At 42.5% G+C, this 22,273-nt stretch overlaps 1 protein-coding gene across 5 annotated transcripts in view; it reads right to left on the reverse strand.

Moving 5' to 3' along the window:
• The window catches only part of PAG1 (phosphoprotein membrane anchor with glycosphingolipid microdomains 1), a 113,480-nt gene that overhangs the window by 17,577 nt on the left and 73,630 nt on the right, over positions 1 to 22,273 (reverse strand). For all 5 annotated transcript variants that reach the window (XM_042036413.1, XM_042036411.1, XM_042036412.1 and 2 more), the window contains 3 exons: positions 4,969 to 5,180; positions 2,287 to 2,338; positions 1,664 to 1,760 (listed from right to left, as the gene is read on the reverse strand). In XM_042036413.1, coding sequence (XP_041892347.1) covers positions 1,664 to 1,760; positions 2,287 to 2,338; positions 4,969 to 5,093 — 274 coding nt within the window. In that variant the 5' untranslated portion in view covers positions 5,094 to 5,180. The remainder of the gene's footprint in view (positions 1 to 1,663; positions 1,761 to 2,286; positions 2,339 to 4,968; positions 5,181 to 22,273) is intronic.

A 22,273-nucleotide genomic window follows, 5' to 3' on the forward strand; every position in this document is an offset into this window, starting at 1 on the left:
TGGTTGCCATGGACATTACTTTCTCTTGTGTTCAGGGCATGCAGATGCAGTCAGCACCTGCAGGGAGCCATACCCCGACTGCATAATTCAGGCCAGAACTGGAGGTGTAAGATGGTAATCACTGTCTGAATGGGAGATGGGAGTTTTCCCTTTCTGGTCCTTCATTCTAGGGATTTCTGTGCTGTGCTGAGCACCTTTACAGAACCCAGAGAGCACACACCCCATTCAGCCTGCAAGGGATAATCAAAAGCAATGAGAGCTCAAGTTTCTGTGCTTCTGTGGTTATGGGTAGCAACACAGAAGGGGTTTGTGTAGCTGAAGGGCTGGCATAGGTTGACAATGCTGGCAGGTTGGGTAAGGGAAAAAACCACAGCATTTGATGGTTCTGCTTCCATAGCCTTGCCCCTGCTCAAAAAGCTAGCAGAAACAGTAATAAAAAGAACTATTAACAAAAAAGTGCATAAAGTATAAGTAAGAAATCAAAGCACAGGGGTTTCTGTTATTCAGAAGGGCTGTTATGCACAGTGTCAGCTGAGTATAATATCAGACAGTCTGAAAACTGTCTGCTGGTTGACAGCACACGTTTTAGCAGCAGCTCTGACAGCTGCACATGTGGTGACTCATGGCAGAGAGAAATACTTCCATTCTGCAGGGCTTTGCTCTGCACATCAAGTCCCTCAGGGAACCACACACCTACATACACAGCAAGCCAACGGATGGCAGCAGCAATTAGCTGCAAAAACAAAGTTTAAAAATTACTTTGGATACTTGTCTCTAAGGAGTGAAGTCTGAATAGCTTAGCCTCTGTGTGCAGGAGACAAGGAGAGAGCTGAAAGTTGGAGTGCAGCCCCTGGTGTTGGTGTTAGTGTGAAGACAACAGTTGGCTCCCAGTGGCTCTGAGCTGAGGGTGAGTTTATTTTTAGGTTCAGCTGAGTAAAATATTTTCCAGGGATACTCCAGGGTGAATCATTTTGAGTGTTCAGCAAAGCAAAGACTAAGGAAAAAAAAGGAAGCCTATTTATGTTGCCTGTTTTCTAAAATATAAAAATATAAGTGACAGCACACTACAGGACTGTGATCCAAAGCTGCAATCCCTGAAGGAGGACCTGAAATATTTCCACAGCCTCCTGGAGCACTTCTGAAGCTCTGAGGTGCAACTTCATCTTCTGGCTTTATCCCTGTTCCATAGGTTACCAAGATTAGGGAATGTCCCATTCTCTGCCTGATGGCCTTGTCGATCTGCAGGTATGGCTTGGTGGCCCAGACCTGGTGGCCCAGGAGAAGAGCTCAGCACCTCCTAGTATTGGCTGGCACGGAGGACTGGGAGCAGGGGAGTAGGGCTGTGCCAGAGCATGCCCAGTAGGGAAGTGGAGATGCAGCCTAAACCACCAGAATGTCCATGAGGTGATCACCTTCATTGACTTTCCAGCAAGGCAAATGACTTCATGGCATTTTTTAACTTGGTTGTACGTTCTGTGTGATCTGGTGTCAGACCTGCAGAGGTACGCAGAGTATTCAGACAAATGGCTTGCCTGTGTGCTGGGAAAGCTGATGGCTAGAAACCTGAAACCTGAGGGATCACCAGGTGCAGCTAAGGTGGGAGCTGTGAGCACTGGGGCGGTGCCGCTGGCTCATCCCACCCGCAGGGGCTGCCACTACTCACCCTCCCCATTGCTGAGTGCTCCGTTCTGTTCGCTGTTTGGGGGAGGCTCCGTAGCCGAACTTGTGATGGAATGGCTGAAAACCTCCTTGTCGGAAGGCTGCAACACAAATCAGTGACCACTGGATCAGAATAATGAATAAACATGCAAGGAATTTCATTCTCATCTCCAGAGCTCTGACTAGCAGGTATTATTGGCAGGAGAGCCAAACCATGCCAACTAGATTCAAAGATTTAAGTGCCTGTGTTTACAGATGTTAAAAAAGATGAATGCAAAGATGTCCAGAGTGATGTCCTTTCCAAGCTTTATGCTAGCAGACATTACTATGGCTTTAACCCGTGAGAAGACAGCAGCTGACAAAGGGTACGCTGCCCTTGGGCTGCAAACGGAGCGAAGGACAGGCAGGAGAGCTGGAGAACAGTGGTGTCAGAAAGGGCACTGAGAAAGTGCAGATTATCAGGATCTACACAAGTTTTCCTCCTCTTCCTGTTCTGCAACTTTTAAAGTTTCCCATGCTCAACCACCTCGAAATTCCTGAGCTGTTTTCTAGTTTGTGGTATTTTGCAAGGAGCTTGGTACAAACCAACCACAAGACAGACACAAGCTGCCAGAAATAAATACTTACCACATTCATCAGATTTTCATGATCTCCATTCTGATTTTTGGCCTTCTTTTCCCTTAATGAAAAAGGCACATGAATTTTTACTACAAATTATGCTAATATACAAATGCCAATCATTAACAGACTTTACACTCCTGCAGGGAACAGAACTATGTTTCACAATAATATTGAAAATGGAATAACTGAAACTTATTACAGGAACTGGTATGACCTCTGTGTAAGGACGCCATTGAGGCAGAATGGAGATAAACATAACTGAAGAGGTACAACAAACACACACAACCCTTCTTCTCACTCAGTGTAAGATCACAGTGAGGACTGACTGATGATAATTACAATATAATGTAAATAATTATGTAGAGATAGGACAAGGGGGAATGGCTTCAAACTGAAAGGGAGTAGGTTTAGATTAAGTATTAGGAAAAAATTCTTTACTGTAAGGGTGGTGAGACACTGGAACAAGTTGCTCAGAGAAGCGACTACTTGTGGCTGCCCCATCCCTGGAAGTGTTCAAGGACAGGCTGGATGGGGCTCTGAGCAACTTGGTCTAGTGAAAGGTGTCCCTGCCCATGACGGGGAACTAGATGATCTTTAAAGTCCCTGCCAACCCAGGCCATTCTGTGATGATAAAAATATTATTATCTTCAATTTAATCATATCTGAAATTCTCAGATACACATTCTGGTGACAGACCACTTGGGAAGTCCCTTAAACTGTGTCATGAGGAATTAGAAAAGGCCAACAAAATCCAGGCCAACTTCCACTAAAAATGCTAGTCAAATTGATAATAAGCATGAGCAGTTCAAAAAGGCCTACAAATGTGATAGCAGCAGAGGCCTACATTTTTAAAGGAATCCTGCTTCCCTGGGTCCTTCACAGGAGTCTAAGTATGGATCACGTTTCCAGTTTTTACCATCTGGGAAATACAGCTCTTACTCAGAATACTGCAATAAAGTATGAGCTTAAAATAATGTTAGTCCTTTCCCTAGATGAAAAGTCAAGTTAATAGGTGAGAAAATATTGACAATATGAATTTTTTACGTCTTGTAAAGTCTGCAGGGAACTGTAGACATTAGCACACTTAAACTTCTACCTAATTGGGAAATAACAAAACAGCAAGTGAGCCTGCACCAATGCAGAGCAGAGAAAGTTAAAAGCTGAATTTTCTCTCTGGAAGTTTTTCCGATTCTGGTATTTTATAAAGAGCAATTATTATTCAGTTTTCTATGTCCTTATCCATTTTTGAAAAGTAAGCCAGGAAGAAATTCTGCATAATTGCATTTATGCATGAACAACCTGCCCTACAGAATGACCTGAAACAAAAGATACTATATCCAAACTAGCAACACATGAATTTATTAAAAAGCATCACCAATGTTTCAGGCAATGTATCTCTGTAACTGCAAAGACTACTCAGTGGTTTGACTCACCTTTCTAGAGATGTTTCAAGGAGTGGTATGTTACAAAAAACCACACAGAATTATAGAATCATTTGGGTTGGAAAAGGCCTTAAAGACGATACACAGTACCTAAATGCAGTATTTGTGGGCCAATGAATATTTAAAATAGTCTTTCTATTTTTAAATCAATTTAAAATGTAACTATTTCTACTATTTTTTATACAGATATCACAGGAAACTGTGACAATAAGAAGATACTGAAGTGTCAACTTACAGTTTATGAAAGTGTTTCTGCTGAATCACATGAAATGACAAGGTCCAACTTAGGCTTTTTAGGGTTTCAACCAACTTCTGGGGCCTGTTTTTGCCCACAACTGCTTTTTGCATGGTGGGCATTAGATAAATCCTGCTGCAAACCAGGGCCTTCTACTGTAGACATATCTTGTTCCAATACAGTGCATTTTATGGCTGCACAGTTTCCTCAGTGCTCTCAAAGCTGAAGGGGTGAAAGCACATGCTCCTTATAGGCATATGCATCCAAACTGAAGATTTTGCTGCTGTACTGGATATTTTTTCCCCCCATATACTTGGCTGATTCAGCTATGCTATCAAAACATGGCAATATGGACCACAGCAGTCCCACTCCTCACAGTGAAGGGTCTGACTGGTCTGGCCAGTGGAAGGGCACCATGGACACCTTCCCTGTGCAGTCAGCAGGGCTCAGCTTACATGTCATGAAGGAGCATGAAACATGCATATACAAAGTCAGTAGAAGTGCCTGTATTGGTGAAATTGAATCCTCTCATGGAGAGGAAAATAAGGATAAGGTGTAAGACATTAATTAGTATCACTATTTGATCCTTACTCATTTTTGTTGGAAAGGCAGGATCAATTCTCTATACTTCAGGAATGGCCAAAGCAAAGCTGAAGTATATAATCACTTCCCTTTCCTTTTTACCTACACTTTTCTTTGTCCTGCTCAGCCCACCTAATGTTCTCAGTTTCAGCTTAGGGGTGTGATCTGCTAACCCTCAGTGTCCACCTGTGCTCCAGGCTTTTGTTTAGGGGAAACCACTGAACAAGCACAATGGTTTATTTCCTTCACAGCAAAAGAAAAAAAAAAATCAACTTTAGAATTAATGGAACTGTTCAAACTCAGGTTTGCTCTGAAAACTGTACCTTTTTTTTTATTTCTGTACCTAAGTCCTCAGTATTTCCTGCTAACTATTTATACATGAAGCTATGTACAAAGTAAATCAAGAACCATTAAGCCCTGGAGCCTTACCCATTGCAGCTGGAGCAAAGGAAGATGAGGAAGGTGAGGAACAAGAGTGTTGTCATGGCTGCCAAACTTCCCCACAGGATCATGTGCATCTGTCCACTGCCTAAGAAACCACCCTCTGGCCCCATGGTACTAGCAGGAGCTGGTATCACTTGGGGTTGAAGAGGTTACTCCTTGAAGAAGACTGACATCTGTGCTGCATGCACCTTCTGTTTCTGCAGAAAGAAAAACACCATCAGAGGTTAAGAGAAATTTTGAAGATAATGAATCTGACAGCTACAAGTCTGGCAGGAGAGATTTTCAAATCCAGATCTTACGAAAACCAGTTTCAAGTACAAGCCAGCCAGCCAGCCAAAGAGATTTGCAGTTACATTTCTGACAGCAACATAGAACAGATTTGTCAAATATTAACGGAAACTGTTACCTATCTACAATCTCAATGTGAATAAAAGGTAGTGCAGCATCTCTGTACTTGTATTTTCAGGAAAAGATTTATAAATCCACTTTGAGGGACAGAGTAATCTATTTTGTGGTTATATTTGTAAATTTCATTGAAAAGTGAACTTTCGAAACCATCTACAACTTCTGCCAAGTTAACAAGCCAAAAAGAGAGCAGCAGCAGGTGTTCACCTCATTCTCTCTCAGTCTATCCTGCTTGCACATGATTCAAGGCTTGAAGTGCAGTGACAAATAAGCTAGCTAAGTGTCTGAAAGGAATACCCCAAAAACCTTTCTCACAGCAGGTAAGATCTAGTCTTATTTCTGTGTGATATGCTTATTTTCTTAATAGTATGTCTGGACAGTAACAATATTGAACTTCCTTTTTTAGCTTCTCCCCACCTGAGTCTAAGAAAACAACAGAGCAAAGTAAACAGGGTGTTTTTTGAGAACTTGAGTACACACAACTTTCGCTACAGCACAGCAGCCCATGGGGACACATCCTGGGTAAACCCTATTTATGACATATAAGTTTTGGTATACAATATATTCTAAAATTCTGTACATATTTTTAATGCAATACATTGTTGATGTGACAAAATTAAAAAGAAGTTATTAATTCTTCACTGATGAAGGTATCAATTTCTCCATAATTTGAGAACAGGTTATGCAAAGCCTACTTACAGGTTTTCAGCCTGACTTCAAGATTGATAAAAACTGAAATAGAATACGATGGCTAAGAAATGAGCAGATATATTTTGGGAATGAAAAAGTAGCACAAATATAAGATTGAAAAATGTCTAAAGCCGCTAATGACTTACTTTAATGCATATATTTTCATAGATATATGTTTTGTGTAGGAAATATGTATGTACATACATTTATTTCTTTGCAGCAGAAGCATTCTTTGTAAAAACAAATTCAATTAGGTACTAATATTGTACTTGTATATAAAAACATATCACCATCCTGTTATTAAAATCTCATGAGAAAAAAAGATTTATTTTCAGAAAAAGGCCTTGAGATCAAAGAAAATCTGGTGAATCAGAGAAGATACTTAACAACTAAGTTATGTGACTGGGTAGCTCTTACAAGTAACATTTCTGTCCCTGTATAAAATGGGCTCATTGATTTCAACCATGCAGGATCAGACTTCTGAACGCCTTCCAAGAAGAACCTTACTACGCTATCTACAGTGGATAAAAGCTTCTTTTTTTTTTTTTTTTGGTTGAAAAAAAAATTCTTTTAGATCATAATGGCATTGAAATTGAAATGGGAAGAAACAAACCCAAGATGGAAAAAGTTGCTTATCCTGAAAAGACAAACTTCAAGGTGTAGTTAAATATTTTTAGTTTGGACAAGTAACAAGAAAGGCAGACAATCTGTAACTTCTCCAAACCCCTAAATACAAAGGGAGAATAGGTGCCACACACCTTGGCAGAGCACATACATCTTACTGTTAGTCTTGTCCCCTGACACCCAAGAGCCACTGCTCTTCAGGGATGACCACTGCCAAACAATGTGCCTCTCTGGTTATCTTGGCAGAGCCTGTGAAATTAAACATTTAAAAGCAGTGGCAGATCACTCTAAAATTATATATATGGCAGATGATACAGCCCTGCCTCATCCTTATTTTAAAGCAAAGTTGGGTTATTTCTATGCTGAGTCATAGTCATTTCACTGACTGTGAAATGGAGAGACCTTAAGGGAAGCTGAATCAGATTTAGTCAGAAGAAAACTTGGTGTAATGCCCGCAAAGACCTCTGTGATGACATGCAAGGGCACTGTGCATTGATATGGATTCCTGTAAAGGTGGTGGACTGTCCTCATTTAGAAAACATTACAAGGCACACTGCGCTGGCTGCCTTAACTAGCTCCAAACCATTGTTAAGAGGGTTGAATAGAAAGTCCTTCCCTTTTAAACTTTTTTTTTTTTGGTGAATTTTCAAAGACACTTCCTGCCCGCTAAAACTCAAAAAAAATTCTTAAAAAAATCTTTTCATTTCTTTTGTCCACTACTTTTGCCTTCAAAACCCCCTAATTTTCTTTTTTTTTTCTTGGAAAAAAATGATGAAATGAAAATGGAATGTAAAAACAAAGGAAATTGAACCAAATATCTTTTCAGCATTTTTGTTGTCTTTTCTTCCTTGGTTTTCCCAAGAAATAAAAAGAAAGCAAATGAAAAAAAGAAACTCTTTTTTTTTTCCCCCCAAATATTGGTCAAAGAAAAATTTAAGAAAAAGAACGGGGATTTAAAAATCTTTTTCTTAAAACAGAAACACATTTTTATTCTCTTTTAGAGCAGACACAGAGCTGTCTTGAAAGATATGTAAATTATTTCTACTACGAAGTTCATAATTTTGTACCTACTCTGAAGAATGGTACTATACTCTTCTCAGAAGACTAAGTAACGTAACTTAAGCTAATACTGTAAAAAAAGCCTTTTTTTTTTTTTCTAAAGATATATTCTTAAGGCTCCAGGACTTTATTTAAAGATAATATTTGAGCTAAGGAAAGCTAAGGACACATGGGGAGCAGCCCCATGGAAAAGCTGCGTCTTTGAAGGCTTTAGTACAGAGTTAGGAAGTGTTGGGATGAGCTGGAGCAGATGGAGTTCAGACTGAACTTCAAAAGCAGTGAGATCAGAAACAGTCAGTCAAGGAAGACCTACGTGTGATGTCAGGAGTGAAGCACAAGACTGATGCTACACACGAGGCATCCCACCAGGCAGAAGTTGAAATAGCAAAGGGAATGACCAAGGGCAGAAGATGTAGTTAATTTACAAGAAAAAAGCATGAAATGCTTTGACTGTATGTTGAGAGAAAGAGGTCAGAACGGACAGAAAAACACAGTGGCACTTGAACCAGGGGAAGTGACTGCTGGAGACACCTGTGCAAGCAGAACAGAGTAATAACTAGGAACAGACTGATGACAGGTGATGCCCTGAATGAAGGAAGCTGAGCAGGCAACATGTGACCAGTAGCTCCTTGAATGGCAAGAGTTTGACAAAAGTGCTAAAGGACCTAGAAGCTGCTCAGCACACAGAACAATCAAAAGTAAATACAATTGTAACACAAAAACATCCCAGCCTTCCAGTACCTAAAGGGGACCTACAAGAAAACTTGTGAGGGACTTTTTAAAAGGGCATGTAGTGATAGAACAAGGGGGAGTGGCTTTAAACTGAGAGTAGGTTTAGATTAGCTATTAGAAAGAAATTTTTTACAGTGAGGGTAGTGAGGCACTGGAACAGGTTGCCCAGAGAAGCTGTGGATGCCCCATCCCTGGAAGTGCTCCAGTTCAGGTGGATGGGACTTTGAGCAACCTCATGTAGTGAAAAGTGTCCCTGCCCTGGCAGGTGGGTTGGAACTGGATGATCTTTAATGTCCCTTCCAACCCAGGCCATTATATGATTCTATGGTTCTAGATTCACCCTCTGTGAACCCTTATCATATAGTGACATCAGAGGGCTTGCTCCTTCTGTTTAATGCCTCCCAAAAGATGAGGCTGAAATAATATTCACCCAGGCTGGTGCTTTTAACACAGGAGAGTTTCTGAAATGCGTGAGGCTGGACCAGCCCCCATCAACTGCCCCAACCAGCCCTGGACAGAAACTTGGCAAAGACATACATTGAAAACACAACTGCCTGAACTCCCTCTGCTTCCACTAGGTGAATGCCTGGACACTAAAACATCAATGCCTAATACCTTGAATTTAGGAGCTGCTCCAGAGGCTAGCTTTAAAGAGAAATTTTTTTGAAATCATAATGATGGAACAACAAGCAGCTAATTTCTAAGAGCTCTCTGACGGCTGAAATGTTTAACTCCTGCTTTTACAATAGAAAATTATATTGTGCTGCCCTCTGGTGAAGCTCTCCGTTCGGGGACTGGGAGTTATGGCTCTTACGAAGGTGCTTCAGAGCTCGGTACAAACTCTGCTGCTACAGATGGAGTTCACATGGGGCTCTTCATCTCTCGGGCTCAAAACAGTCCACCCTTGGAAGGCTGTCAGACTCCAGTAGTTCAACCTTGCAGAGAGACATTGCTGAGACAGAATAATGGTCAGTTGAACTGTTTGGGCTTGTTAAAATGATTTTCCTGTGTGACAATCCTTTAAAGATGAAGATTTCTTTCACTGTACCCTTTCCACAGAACCCTCCACAGAAGTTGTTGGGGATACTGAACTTTAAAAGAGAGTAACAGGGACAGGCCTGGAACACCTGGGTAAGAAACCCGGTTATTTCATCTATGGCAAAATTTAAATGGCAAAATTTAAACAATAGTCTGCATTCCCATTTCAAAGTCACTACCAGTTCAGAACACTAATCTTTACACTATATTGATACAATTTATTTTTCTTGTGGGAACTTCTTGCTTTTCAGACATCAATATTTGCCATTATTGGAACCCATATGATAAATGATGCCTGTAGCCATTCCTCAAAATTGCACTTAAATGCCCAATTATATTTGTGGTTTCAGAATTACAGGTACTTTGTTGCATAACCCACACTTTTATGGTGAATAATGTGCTATTTTTGCTTGTGGCTGTTGCAGCGATAAAGCAGAGCTGAGGCAGTTCAGCCTGACTTGATGAGGAGAATGCAATTTTGGTTCCAAAAAGCCTGGATCTGTAGTGAAGCAGATACACAGGCTGCAAATTTGGGGAGCACATGAAGTGTAAATTTTAACTGGTGGGGAAGCTGCTGCAGAAGTTTGGAGTGAGACCCGAACACCTTTGAAGACTAGCATCCAAAAGACCCAGTGCACTTCAGGAGCACGATCTGGCCAGGATTTTCTGAGCAATGTCCTGCCTGAGTTTATGGTGGTGCACGTACAGGGTGTGCTTGCGAGAGGCAGATGCCATCCTCCGGTGTCCTGGCAGGAGATGGCAGCGTGTCCCTCTCCCACCACGTTCCCCCCTTGGCTTCTGGGTTTAGAGCAGTTTCATTCATGTCCTGCTGCAAACAACGCTCAGCCCACGCCTTCCAGAGGGAGAAGAGTGGGAAATGTCAACAGCTTCACCTCTTTGGGTTTCTTAATGAATTATAGATGGAGCGTAGGCAAGAGACTAAATTGTTCTGACAACTGAGTGCCTTCGAATGTGAGAAGCCAAACGCGACAGGACAGGAGAGACTCGTGGAGGCTGCGGGGATTGCGGCTCCCTGTCCCGGGCTGTCAGGCTGTGTTCGGCTAACAGGGGCACTGCCCAGGTGCTTCATGGACTCACCCCCGAGCTTTGTTACAGGGCTCCCTTGTGAACTGCTCAGTCTCCTACTGCTCTCTTCCCCTTGCCACCCCTCTGGCTAACAGTGCTTTCAGTTATCCACTACTAAACTGCAAAACAGATCAGGCAGATGACATGATTTGGAAGATCCCCTCCACTCCACAGCACAGACAGGGCAAGGAGAGTGGGAAAGAAGGTTGGAATTTTTATATTATATTTTTATTACTCTGGTAGCAAGCCCCCGGAGAGCTGCATTAAACCAGAAAATGGGGAAGTACAAGATATGTGGACCCACAAACTGAGACAGGGGCTGAGAAGTATGAAGCTAATGTCCCCTTGTCGACGTCCAGCTGCAAATGCTGTTATTCAACCACAGAACCAGACCAGAAACCTGGGCTACAACAACCAGGCAACAGCAGAAATTGTCCTGCACGTGACTAACACCTCGCAAGAACCTTTCCTCTTCTGTTCCTCCGAATCCTGAAAACACACTTTCTCTATGAAGTTAGCATCCCACTGGAGACCTGAGGTATGTGACACCCTCAAGAAGGAAAGAAAGAAAACATCTGAAGGCAGGCAATCCACCACTCCTGCACCCACAAAAGCTCACACCGAACTACACACCTCATTTAGAGATGGGGGAGGACATGGCAGATGCACTTTGCTCAGTCCAGAGCCATTTCCATGTCAGAACTGTTCTCTGTATGTAAATACCATGGCGCTGGCAGGAAAACACCATTTGTGCTCCTATACAACCTTATGTGTACCACTATGCTAAACTGTGTTAAGATGAAAATAAAGCACCCTTCCTTCACCCAAACAACCTTCCTTCAAACCTATTGATTTTAAACTGAATGTGTTTTCTGACCTTTTCTGCTATGTGGCCTAACCGAGCTTTAACAGCAGAGAAGCTGGAGGCAGCTCCTGAGTGCCTCCTTTCTGTAACTTGCCAGTTGGAGGATTCCTGACAGCATAACCTGATATGGCATTACACACACATTTTATGACATCAACAGGGCTGCATTTGTTCTTGTGTGGGCAAAATACTTGGGTCAAACTTTTCATAGGTATCTCCTACTGCAAGTCCTGGTTTGGAGCCTGTCTGCAGAAACCAGTGGGAGTTGTGCTTTGAACATTAATGTTGGGCCCCCTGCATTAAGTTAAACATGCTGGAGATAATTGTCTTGTACAGCCCAAGCCCACAATCTTATACTTTCTTATTCTCCACAGAATGGTGGTTGTATTATCTTCCAGGAGTGGTTCCTGACCAGAGCTAACTCCTGAGTGGTGCATGGGATTGGTTTTGAGAAAGAGCCTTTTGACTGCAACCAAAATTATGCTTCAGGCTGTTCTAACTTGGTAAAACCCCATCTTTTGTGTTTCAGAGTAGGCATCTGATAACAGTGGGTCCTTTGGACGTTAATCCCCCTGTGCTACAGGTCCTGCTCTCCGTACTTCTCCACCACAGGACATATCCAACTTTCTAGCCACTCCAGCTCCTCTTTCTCTCTCAGTTCCCAGTTCTCTTTGCTCTCTGAGGCAACCATCTCTGCTATAGGTGACAAAGACTACATTAAGATATCAAAATAGGAATAAGTGTGCATGAGAACTAGTAAAATAAATACAAAGATGTCAAAATTTCATCAAAAAGACACATTTCAGATAATTCTCAGGCATTGCCACATTAAAACAGATGATACTATGGAACAGCCTGAATACACAAACACAATCCTTGCTTTATATTGGTATGTCATAGGTTAGCAAGCATAGTCCCGGAAGGGACGTCCTTGCTAAGGGGTGCTTACAGTTTCCTCTGGGAACTGATAGAACCTATCAGCTGGCCAGTTTGAATATGGACAATTCTCTTAGCCACTTAAAGTTGTGATCACCTCTGTGATCCACATTTAAGAATAGGCAAACTCCCCCTCCAAGCTCTCTCTCGTTTCCGGCGCTGGGACAGGTGGCTGCAGGGCCCGAGCAGGGCCCAGTGGGCCCGGCCAGGCCCTGCTTGGGCCAGGCCGGGCCGGGCCACGGCCATCCTGAAGCCATGGACCTGTTCCAGCCGTGGAACCCCCCCCCCACTGCCTTGCCGTGGGCAGCCGGAGCGGCTCGGCTCTCCCCCCTCTCCACTGCGATAAGAAAAATTCAACATTCCAGCTGCAAAGCTGCAAGGCCGAGGTGAGATTAACCCTTTTACTGCTGTGAAGAGCTGAAAACCTGAGGGAAGAGAGAGAGGAGATGCTTAAAGCTGAAATTCTGTTGTGAAGCTATGATATATCAGAGTATCCTGTTGTAATTTCATGAAGATATGGGGGGTGGAGTGTTCAACTCGTGAGCAAAAGCACCTGCGCTGAGATAGGCAGATGCTGACGCAGCTGTAATTTCATGAGAAGTTTGGACAGGGAGAGATGAACCAGATGAGGACTTTTGCTCCAAACGGGAAAGGAGAAAACCTCAGTCCGTAGAGATGAACCAGATGAGGACTTTTGCTCCAAATGGGAAAGGAGAAAACCTCAGTCCCTAGAGATGCTCCCAGAGATAGTCCTAACGATGAAGATGAGGAAGACCCTTTGCTCCCAGGGAAGGAGAAGGGCCTCTGTTTTTGTTTCTGAACGGCTCAACCTTAAAATTATACCCCAAAAAACTTCAAGAGTGGACCCTCGAAAGCAGTTGCGGGAAAAGCTGCAAGTCGGGGGAAAGGACTCACACGCAGGCAGAGAGACTCCTCTTCCTAAATGGACTGAACAATATTTGGAAGTGGGCGGCTGTCTCGTTGTGATAATGTTTTCATAGCATGAGCAAGAAGAGACTTCTCTTTCTAAATGGACTGAACAAGGTTATTATGGAAGTGGTAAACAGACTGAACATCTTAAGGGTTGTCTTTTCACATTGTCAGTGGGAGAAGGGAGGAAGGTGGGGGGAGGAGGAGAGTTCTGAAGGTGGTATAATTTTTTTCTTCTTTTAGGTCTGTTAATAAACTTCTTTATATTCTTTCAAGTTTGGTGCCTGTTTTGCATTTCTCCTAATTCTTATCTCACAGCAGATAAACAGTAATGAGTATTTTGGACCAAACCACTACATGGTATTAAGTGAATAAGAGCAATTAAATGCTTCTGGAGACAGTAGGCGACAGGATTGCTGTTGGGACTGAAGTGCTGCCTGGCAGAACCTCTCCTAACACCACACTGTCACTGGAGCCAAGATTGTGAAGTTTCTTCAAATGTACTATAAAAAAGTAGTAAAACGTATTTGTAATTGGTCAAATTGCTGCTTCTGCATCTGCAATGCCTTCTTTTGGCCTCTAGCTGTTTAAATGTACTCAACTACACAAACCTTAAGACCAAGATTGCCTTTCTCACACAGTACCTAGTGCATTTTGCTTTTGGGGTTCCTATGCACTAAATCAGGACAAATCCTCTCCTACAACAGGTTAAAGCTCTTGGTGCAGTTGTGTTTTGAGCTGCTTGGCTTGGCAGCACCCATTGAACGAGAACAGTCCAAGACAGACACATCTTACTCCAAACAGTGAAGACCAGATGTGCACATAATTAAGGCCTGGTCCTGAAAGCCTAATGCTGGAAGGAATTACTGACATGGTCTGAACTGCTCTTGCAGGCTTTCAGATGAGCCTTGCAGAGACTGTGCACACCATAAGCCTTCAAAATAGTTCATGTTTCTGCGTTGCGAAGCAGCAGAATAATGAGGTTCTGATCTAATTCCCCTCTGTACCTACTTCTTCAGAAATCATGGCTGGTTTATCAAAGGATGTGTGTGCTCTATAATGCAAAACTGAACAGTCTCAAACCACTGGTCACTTTTAACCCCTTCTAAGTCTTAACATCTTCTAGAGGGAAACCAAGTCTCTCTGAACCCATCTATCTGTGGCACTGCAGAAAAATTAAAAAGCTTCTTGCAGCAGTAAAAGCTGATCTATGCCACAATCTGCATTCATTCTCCAAGCAACTCATTCATGCCTTGTCAGACCACGTCACCTCAAGGTTAATGTATTCAAAGTTGACCTGACTTCTCCTGCCACTCTTTCCTTTCTATTCCTACTAGAATTTTAGCAAGTCCACACGAGTCTGCAGTGCAGGCAGCCTCTCCTGAGAAAGGAAGGAATTTGGGAAAGTATAAAGAATCAGAAAAGTTTTATGAACAATTAAGTGTGTGAATTCAAGAGCTTGCTTCAAGACAGTGGAATACTTTTCTTAAAATGGTGGAGAATTTCAGAAAATAAGAGATGTCACTAGCAAGGTTTCCCAGCAGGCTGTGAAACTAGATTTTCAAAGGAAGGTGAGCATAATTGCATGTGAATGTGGTCATGTCCCTGTGAAACAGTCTGCATCCTGGGCTTAATACACATGCATAATTGTGCACCTAACTTGTCACAGAGCCATCACATTTATTTCCCACATTCACAAGGTCTTTCTGTGTATAAATCATACGCTCACAAATCTCTGCCAAAGGCAGCTTCCATTATAAATCAGGCCCTGAGCAGACAGGTTTTTAACCAGTAACTTAAAGCTCACATATTCATTCCACAGTGGCTAATAGGGCTCCCCCATCCCACTACCAGCAGCACAAACGTCCCCAAGCACAAAAAGGGAGAAGGGGAGTGCTGAGGCCACAGCTCTCAAATGCAGAGCACTGGCTGGGCTTGGCCAGCTGCTGAGGAAGAAACCCATAATGAAGCCTCTGTGCAACAGTTCCTAGGAACAGCACCACATATTTTCCCCAGGCTTTAGCAGCCAAATAATGACTGTCTCAAAAGCGACAGCAGAAAAGCTTTATCTGCTGAGTGACCATGCCAAAGATTACAGCTTAATTGTAGCATTATTATGCTCTTTCCCACACCCCCACAATATCCCATATTGCTTTCTGGCTGCAGTGAGGTAATTAGACCATGATTACTGCATACTTTAGAGCATATAGAAATGAAAGCTGTCTTTGTGAAGTGTTTTCCAGCTCTGACACAACTACTTCTGATAGCTTTGCTTTTCCTGGAACTAGATGCTCTTTCATATTAAACAAGGCCTGTTTATAATTGCACTTTGCTGTTTATGTAATTCTACCATGCCAAGTCCCCTTCCAGTTTTTGCAGTGCAACCTCATTTTGAGCAACCCTCTTGCGAACTCAGGTAATAATAATGGAAACTGAGAAATTCCCCCTAGCCTAGGAAGTAGGCACACACAGAGTTAGCCTCAGTCATCTGACCTAAAAGACCTCTAAAATCCATGGCAATCATTCTTGTTCTCAAACTGGTGTTTGAATCAGGCCCATGAAATACAACAAATAGATGGTACTTTTCCAGAGGCTACTTCCAATTTCCAAAGGACCCCAACCATATAAAATTACAAAAAGATTGCGAAATATGCAGCAGCAAAACACAATGCTTTGATTGTCCCCAATGAAATATTGCCTTTTTTTTTCTAAAAAAAAAAAAAGAGACTTCTACTTAAAATGAGATTCCACTTCTGTATGTTTACATTTCTAAACCCAGACTTTCATTCACTCAGATGCTATGTACAGGGTCCCACCTGAGAGATCTCACCTCTGTTCTCATCACAGGAGAAGACTAAATGACTTTCACTAGTACTAAATTTTTAGATTGCTCAAATTTTATTACTTATAGTGAGAATAACTCTACCTAAAATGAGAAATTAATAAAATGTCTTGTATCCAACTGTCAGGACAGTACAGGCTTTTAATGTGCCTCGAGTGAGATGCCCCCCTGTAAAATGAAGCACACGAAGATCATCCCAATTTAAAAAAAATTTAATCAAAATAATTTTAAATCTAAACAGTCCAGATTACTGAGTGCCAATACTATCATAAAATCTATGGATATAAATGTCTGGAAGACAGGAGTGTTCCAGGGATGCAAAGTGATGGTCCTTGGAGGTAGAATACAAATTAAATTGGAAGGGCCTGTTATATTTAAGATTAAGTAATCTTGAAACAAAAGCCCACAGCAAGAGAGGCAGCAGTGACTGAACTTGGTGACAGACCAATTTGAAGAAAACAGCGTTCACCTTACAATGTGCTTTGTAAAGGTAAAAAGCTATTTCAAGCTCAAATTTCATTTCACTTTAACTTATTCAATAAAATAATTTTTAACCTTTTAGCATTTGTATCTCATTAGGAATGTCAGCTTTTCTTAAGTATTTGGCACATACATGCAGAGCCTTCTTCATTGCTGGAGATTGTCCCTGTCTTGAAGAGTTTACTTTTTGTCAAGATAAGACCAACACAGCACACAAGAGAATCCCTGTCTAAAGAATTTCCTTTTCATGAAAAGATGTTTGAGATAAGGAAGGATTTGGTGGTTTTTGAAGGGTTTTTGCAACTTATCCAGATGCCTGGTGTCCCCATTCCGTGCCACCTGTGATCTTTGTTTTCTCCGAGTTGGAAACACAGCCACGTGTTCCTCGAGGGAAGGTGCCACCTTAACTTCACTCATGTACAAATAATCTAAACTGGCTGCCTGTATGCTCTGCATGGTCAGTAAAGACTCACTTCTGCCTGTGGAGAGAAGGGTACCTTCAAAGTTAGCTGAGAAGGTCATACCTCATCTCCTCTGACAGACCAGTGAACTTTCAGACACCTAGAATTAGGAGAGGAGATATCTATAAATCATGGACAAAACCAGGGGGATGAATGTGTGCTGACTCACTGGGAAGGGCCTCAGATGCACTCTTTGGAGCTGACCTCTTTGGCTGACCCATCAGACCAGACAATGTGGGCCTGTGGGCAGCAGGAGCAGCACTGACAGACCACACCTTTTCACAGCCTCACGCTGTGGCACAATTTCATTGCAACTTCTCCCCGAGACCAGCATAATGACATCATTCTGCCCTTTCACTTGGAAGCAGAGCTGGGATAAATGAAAATGCCACTTGCTTTTGACAGTCCAGAATATCCTCTGGATTCACCTCCCCACTGAGCCACGGGTCCTGCTTGGCACCTGCAGCAGCATGGAGTAGGGAGGCAAAATAAACCCAACTCCGTCCTGCCCCCCACACCAACATTGTGACATGTGGTGCATTTTATCTACCTTCTCTCCTGCTCTGGAGAGGGAAATATAAAAACCCTGGGCTTGATCCCAACAGACTGAGGCAGCAGAAACTAATCACGAGTCCTGCAGGAGTGATCTACGAGCTGGGTACCACCCCCCTCAACACACCCAAACCCCTTACTCCCTCATCCTGACACACGGCAAATACAATTATAGGATCTAATCAACTGCAACTAATGTAATTCTGAAAGTCTTCACAGCTAATGAAAACCAGGTCTTCCCCTTCTTGATCTAATTGAGATGTTTGGTTCATACACCGTGGAAAAGAAACCCTCTGTAAAGCTATGTATGAATACTGCATTTACATATCCAGCCTGTCACAGTATTGGGCTCTTTTTCCTGACTATTGGATATTGCATGGTAGGAAACTATCTGTGAAGGGAAACGGACTACAGAAAATAAATACTTTCTCACGTTGTTTCAAGGGAAATCTCCAGTCTGAATGTCATCTAATAACTACCACTTTGTAGTCTGAACTTGGCATAAAAAACCCCATTTCCTTAACATGAATAAATCATGATCCCTCCTCTTGCATTAAAGCAAGAATCAGAAGACAGAATTTGGCCTATAGCTTGTAAACTCAAATTTGTTAAATAACCAATGACTAAAAAAAAAAATACCTTTTCCCCCCTTCCTTCAGGGTGTTCTTCTTGTTGCCTGTTGGCATCAGTTTTTCTGCAGTTTAAGCATCACTAATGCTTCAAGACTTCCCCTGCCTCTGTGCTTCCCCATGTTACTATCATTAGCATTGTTTTCGCAAGAAGCTCTACAATATGGGCAGCACTGCAGAGAGAAAGATAAATACATCATGCCTCCTGCAAAAAGTTTTGCTACTACTTTGAGTTACAAGCTGCCAAAGCATGAGGACAGAGAAGCAATGGCTGGTAGGCAGGATAAGCAGAGCATCACATCACTTCATGCAATCAATAACCAGCTGGGCTTTGCTTCTTTCAGGTTTCTCTGCTGTGCTGACCCAAATCATTACTTTTTCCTCACAGAACATAGTCTTGTTAAGGTTTTGAAAGAGAAGAGTAAGGCTGAGATTTGATGAAAGCCTGTCAGGATACAGGAAAACTGCTCTCCAGGGACAGGAGAGACAGTCAAGACAGACCAGGTAAGAACAGTCTTTCACTAGTGATGTATGAGGGAAGAACAGATAACAAGCTCAAAACCTTTGTACGACTGATCAGCAGTAAGCACGTGTCATTCCCACAGCAACTGAGAAGAGTCTTCCAGCTGGGTAGGTGTGACTACAGCAGGGACATGCACATGCACTGGAGGCCTGGGCTCACATCCACATGCATGCTCACCACAAAAGCAGGTCCTGCCTCTGCTCCTGCATAGCCAGGAAGCCTCCATCCCTGTTGTCTTGCCGCCTCTTGGCACCTTCACCCACGCTCCGCAACACATGGAACCTTGTTCTTCTTTCCACAGCTGCCTCTTCCTCCTTTCTAAAGGCCATGCCAGTGTTGCCACAGTGCCACAGCTCCACAAACTGCCACTGGCTCTGCATACACCTTGAGGCTTGGTGCTTCCAGCAGAGAGCACAGCCATTCTGGCTATTCACTGAGTATTTCCCACCCTGGGCAGCCTTTTTGGTTCAGCACTTCTCCTTTGAATTATTTTTCTGTCATAATGTACTGATCAAACACCCCTACAAACTCCTTATAAAACTACCAGTGCTGATAACAACATATATTAATTACTTTGGTTATGGCCTATTAGTATCAAGATGCCCAAGTAGTGAATAAAGATAGGGCAGATGCTGAGAAATATATGGAAATATTCTCTGAGAAAGAATGAAATTATAGGAATTAGGCAATAGAAGTGCTCACCTAAAATATGCTGAATAACCTTAAGCACTATACCAGACACAAACATACATGATAATGAGAAGTCAGCTGAAGAACATACACAGCTACAACACACCACATCCCACCCAGTCATTCCAACAGCTACTTACTTTTTACAATTTACTGTTGGAACCCTGAGCTCTGAGAATTTCAGCCTTTCAGTGCTGACAGACAGTGATCCTCAGAAGCACACTGCATTTGACCTGAGGCCTTGGGAAAGGCTTCCTAAATTGTGTGATAACACTGCAGTTGTTGCTGTGTAATTAAAAGTTATATCACTGGGTGGAATATGTAAATATGTAGAAAAATTAGGTTTATGGGATATATGTAACAATATGGAGGATTTTGGGTGTGGATTTGTTCTTGTTCTTTTCTCCTTCTTCTTCACAAGTCTGGGTGTTCTGGTATTAGGTCAAAAAACCCGCAGTGCAGATCATGAATAGTTATTGGATTATAAGTAAAACCAAATTAATTGGTATTTCATAATTGGGTGATTTGGACCTTGAAAGACCTTGGAAGTTAGAACTCAGGGCCATTTTTCCACCTTGTTAACTAAGAGGCACATCCCGTGCAGCTGTGCTATAGATAAGAAAATAATAACCATCTAAGTCCAAAGATAAACTCCCTGTCTCCTCCATTTTAATTTGAACTCTGAGTAAAAGAACTCACAAAACAGAGGCAAAGAAGAAAAGAAATGGCAAAAGAGAAAATTAATAACAGGAATTAATATTTACCATTACACCACTGTTTTAACACCCTGTTCAGGTCCGATTTTCCTGAACCAAGCAGTCTGGATTTCATCTGCTTTATTTTTTGAGAAATGTGCCATGCTCAGGCCTCTTGTAATATCTCCTGAACATGGCTCATTTTAAAGGATAACCTAATGCTGTATGGTGAAAAAACCTTTTTTATCCTTTTTCATCACTTAGTAGGGACATAGTTTTATTGCAAAGCAATCAGATTCTGCAGAAGGAAACAGTTTTCAAAGAAACCATTTATAAGTCAAGAGAATGACCATTAGTTATCGAAAGCGGAAACATTTACAGGTTGATTTGATGGCAGTGATACTAAATTAATTTTTCCTTTTGTTGAAAATTTTTCTTGACTACAATGAACACCTGGCAAACTGCCTGAAAAACAAAGGTCATCCAGCTCTGCATTTACTTAGGTTCAATATCAAATTTATGTGCTACTTTCAGGAAAACAACCATGTCATCCTTTTAGAGAGTCCTTTTTGAATTTTCAGCTGACTTGAAACATATGATTGCAGACCTTAGTTTGGGGCAGATGGTAAACTACTTGCTTTGCTATGTATTTCCATGAGTTATTCAACCAACAGGAGAATTGCAAGACTTAGTTCATCTGGAAGAAAGCAAAAACAACAGAAAGACTCATCATGCTACCCCAGTTTCACAAGTATAAAAATAGCAGAAGGTGCTAACAGATATTATGTGGGTAAGAATGAGAACTAGATTGGCACTGGAGAATTTATTCTTAGAAAATCCCTCCTTTTGGAATTGTTACAGACATGCCCTGACCCAAATAGATCATGGCTCCTATCATTCCCTAGTGCATGCAAACAGATAAAATGCTGACATGCACCAAAAAGGTTTGGGGTAAAAAAAAGCAAGCACAATCTGCACGGAAACTGCCAAAGAAAGAAAAAGCACAGCAGCTGGTACACAACTGCTAATAGGCAAAGACAGCACTGCTGGCAAACGCAGGTGAAGCGAAGGAAAGGAAAAGGCAATATGATGTTGGGAAATGATGTCGGCCCAGAGAGATGGAGAAAACAAGCCAGTTACATAGGGTACCTACTGCTGTCTCAGAAAGGCAGTAATTTGAGCCATTTCAGGATACACAGTTGATTGCACTGTGATGGTGCTGCCCAGTGATCAAGCCTCGGGGCCACTGACGTCCCTCTAGTGCAGCTTTCTGACTTGGCTTGATTGCCCAGTGGCCTTTTTGTGGCTATGCAGATAAGGCAGAAGGACTGGGAGACCACAGATCAAATCCACAGCGTGTCTCACCAGCTGAGTTACAGAGCATAGCACAGCAGTAACATGTGCAGAACTAGTTTTCTCTCCTTCCATCCTCAGCCCTTCCACAGTTTTTTCATTTTCTCCCGACCAAGTCCCAGGCAGCTCTGCAGGCTCAGTGAGGAGTCACGCTTGTGACAGGATGTGTGGGAGTCAGCCACCCATCATGAGGTGCGTGAGATGCCCAAGTGTGTCTGTGCATGAGTGACGTGTCTGAGCCTCCTGTGTTTCCAGGGGTACCAGGCAATGGAGCCTCATCAAGGATGCAGACAACCAACCCAGGGGGCTGCCATTTAGTTGCCTAAACACTGGCAGCTAAAACCACTGGAGCTGCCTAAAGGCATCCAGGATGTCTGCATATTTATGCAGATACGTCCACAGAGATGAACAACTTGATGCATGAACTGCAGGAAATTTGTGCCCTTCTGGAGTGGCAGATGGAGGCCAAAGGGCACAGTTTATGGCATTTCAAACACCATTCAATTCCCTCTCTTTAGGCAGATGAAACCTGCACCTGGATGTGGTCAGCAGACATGGCACGGGACCGACTCTCACACTTCTCAGACAGCTATTAAGAAACTATGAAAAATGTACCAGGGCACCTCAAATGGCAGCAACTGCTTCTGCATGAGCAACTGAAGGGGGCTCTGATTGCCACTGACTATAATGGGGCCTGAAG

The sequence above is a fragment of the Corvus kubaryi genome, unplaced genomic scaffold (assembly GCF_017639235.1).
Source record: "Corvus kubaryi isolate FWS band 111438036 unplaced genomic scaffold, C.kubaryi_AGA036_p1.0 37385, whole genome shotgun sequence".
In the NCBI taxonomy this organism is placed as follows: Eukaryota; Metazoa; Chordata; class Aves; order Passeriformes; family Corvidae; genus Corvus; species Corvus kubaryi.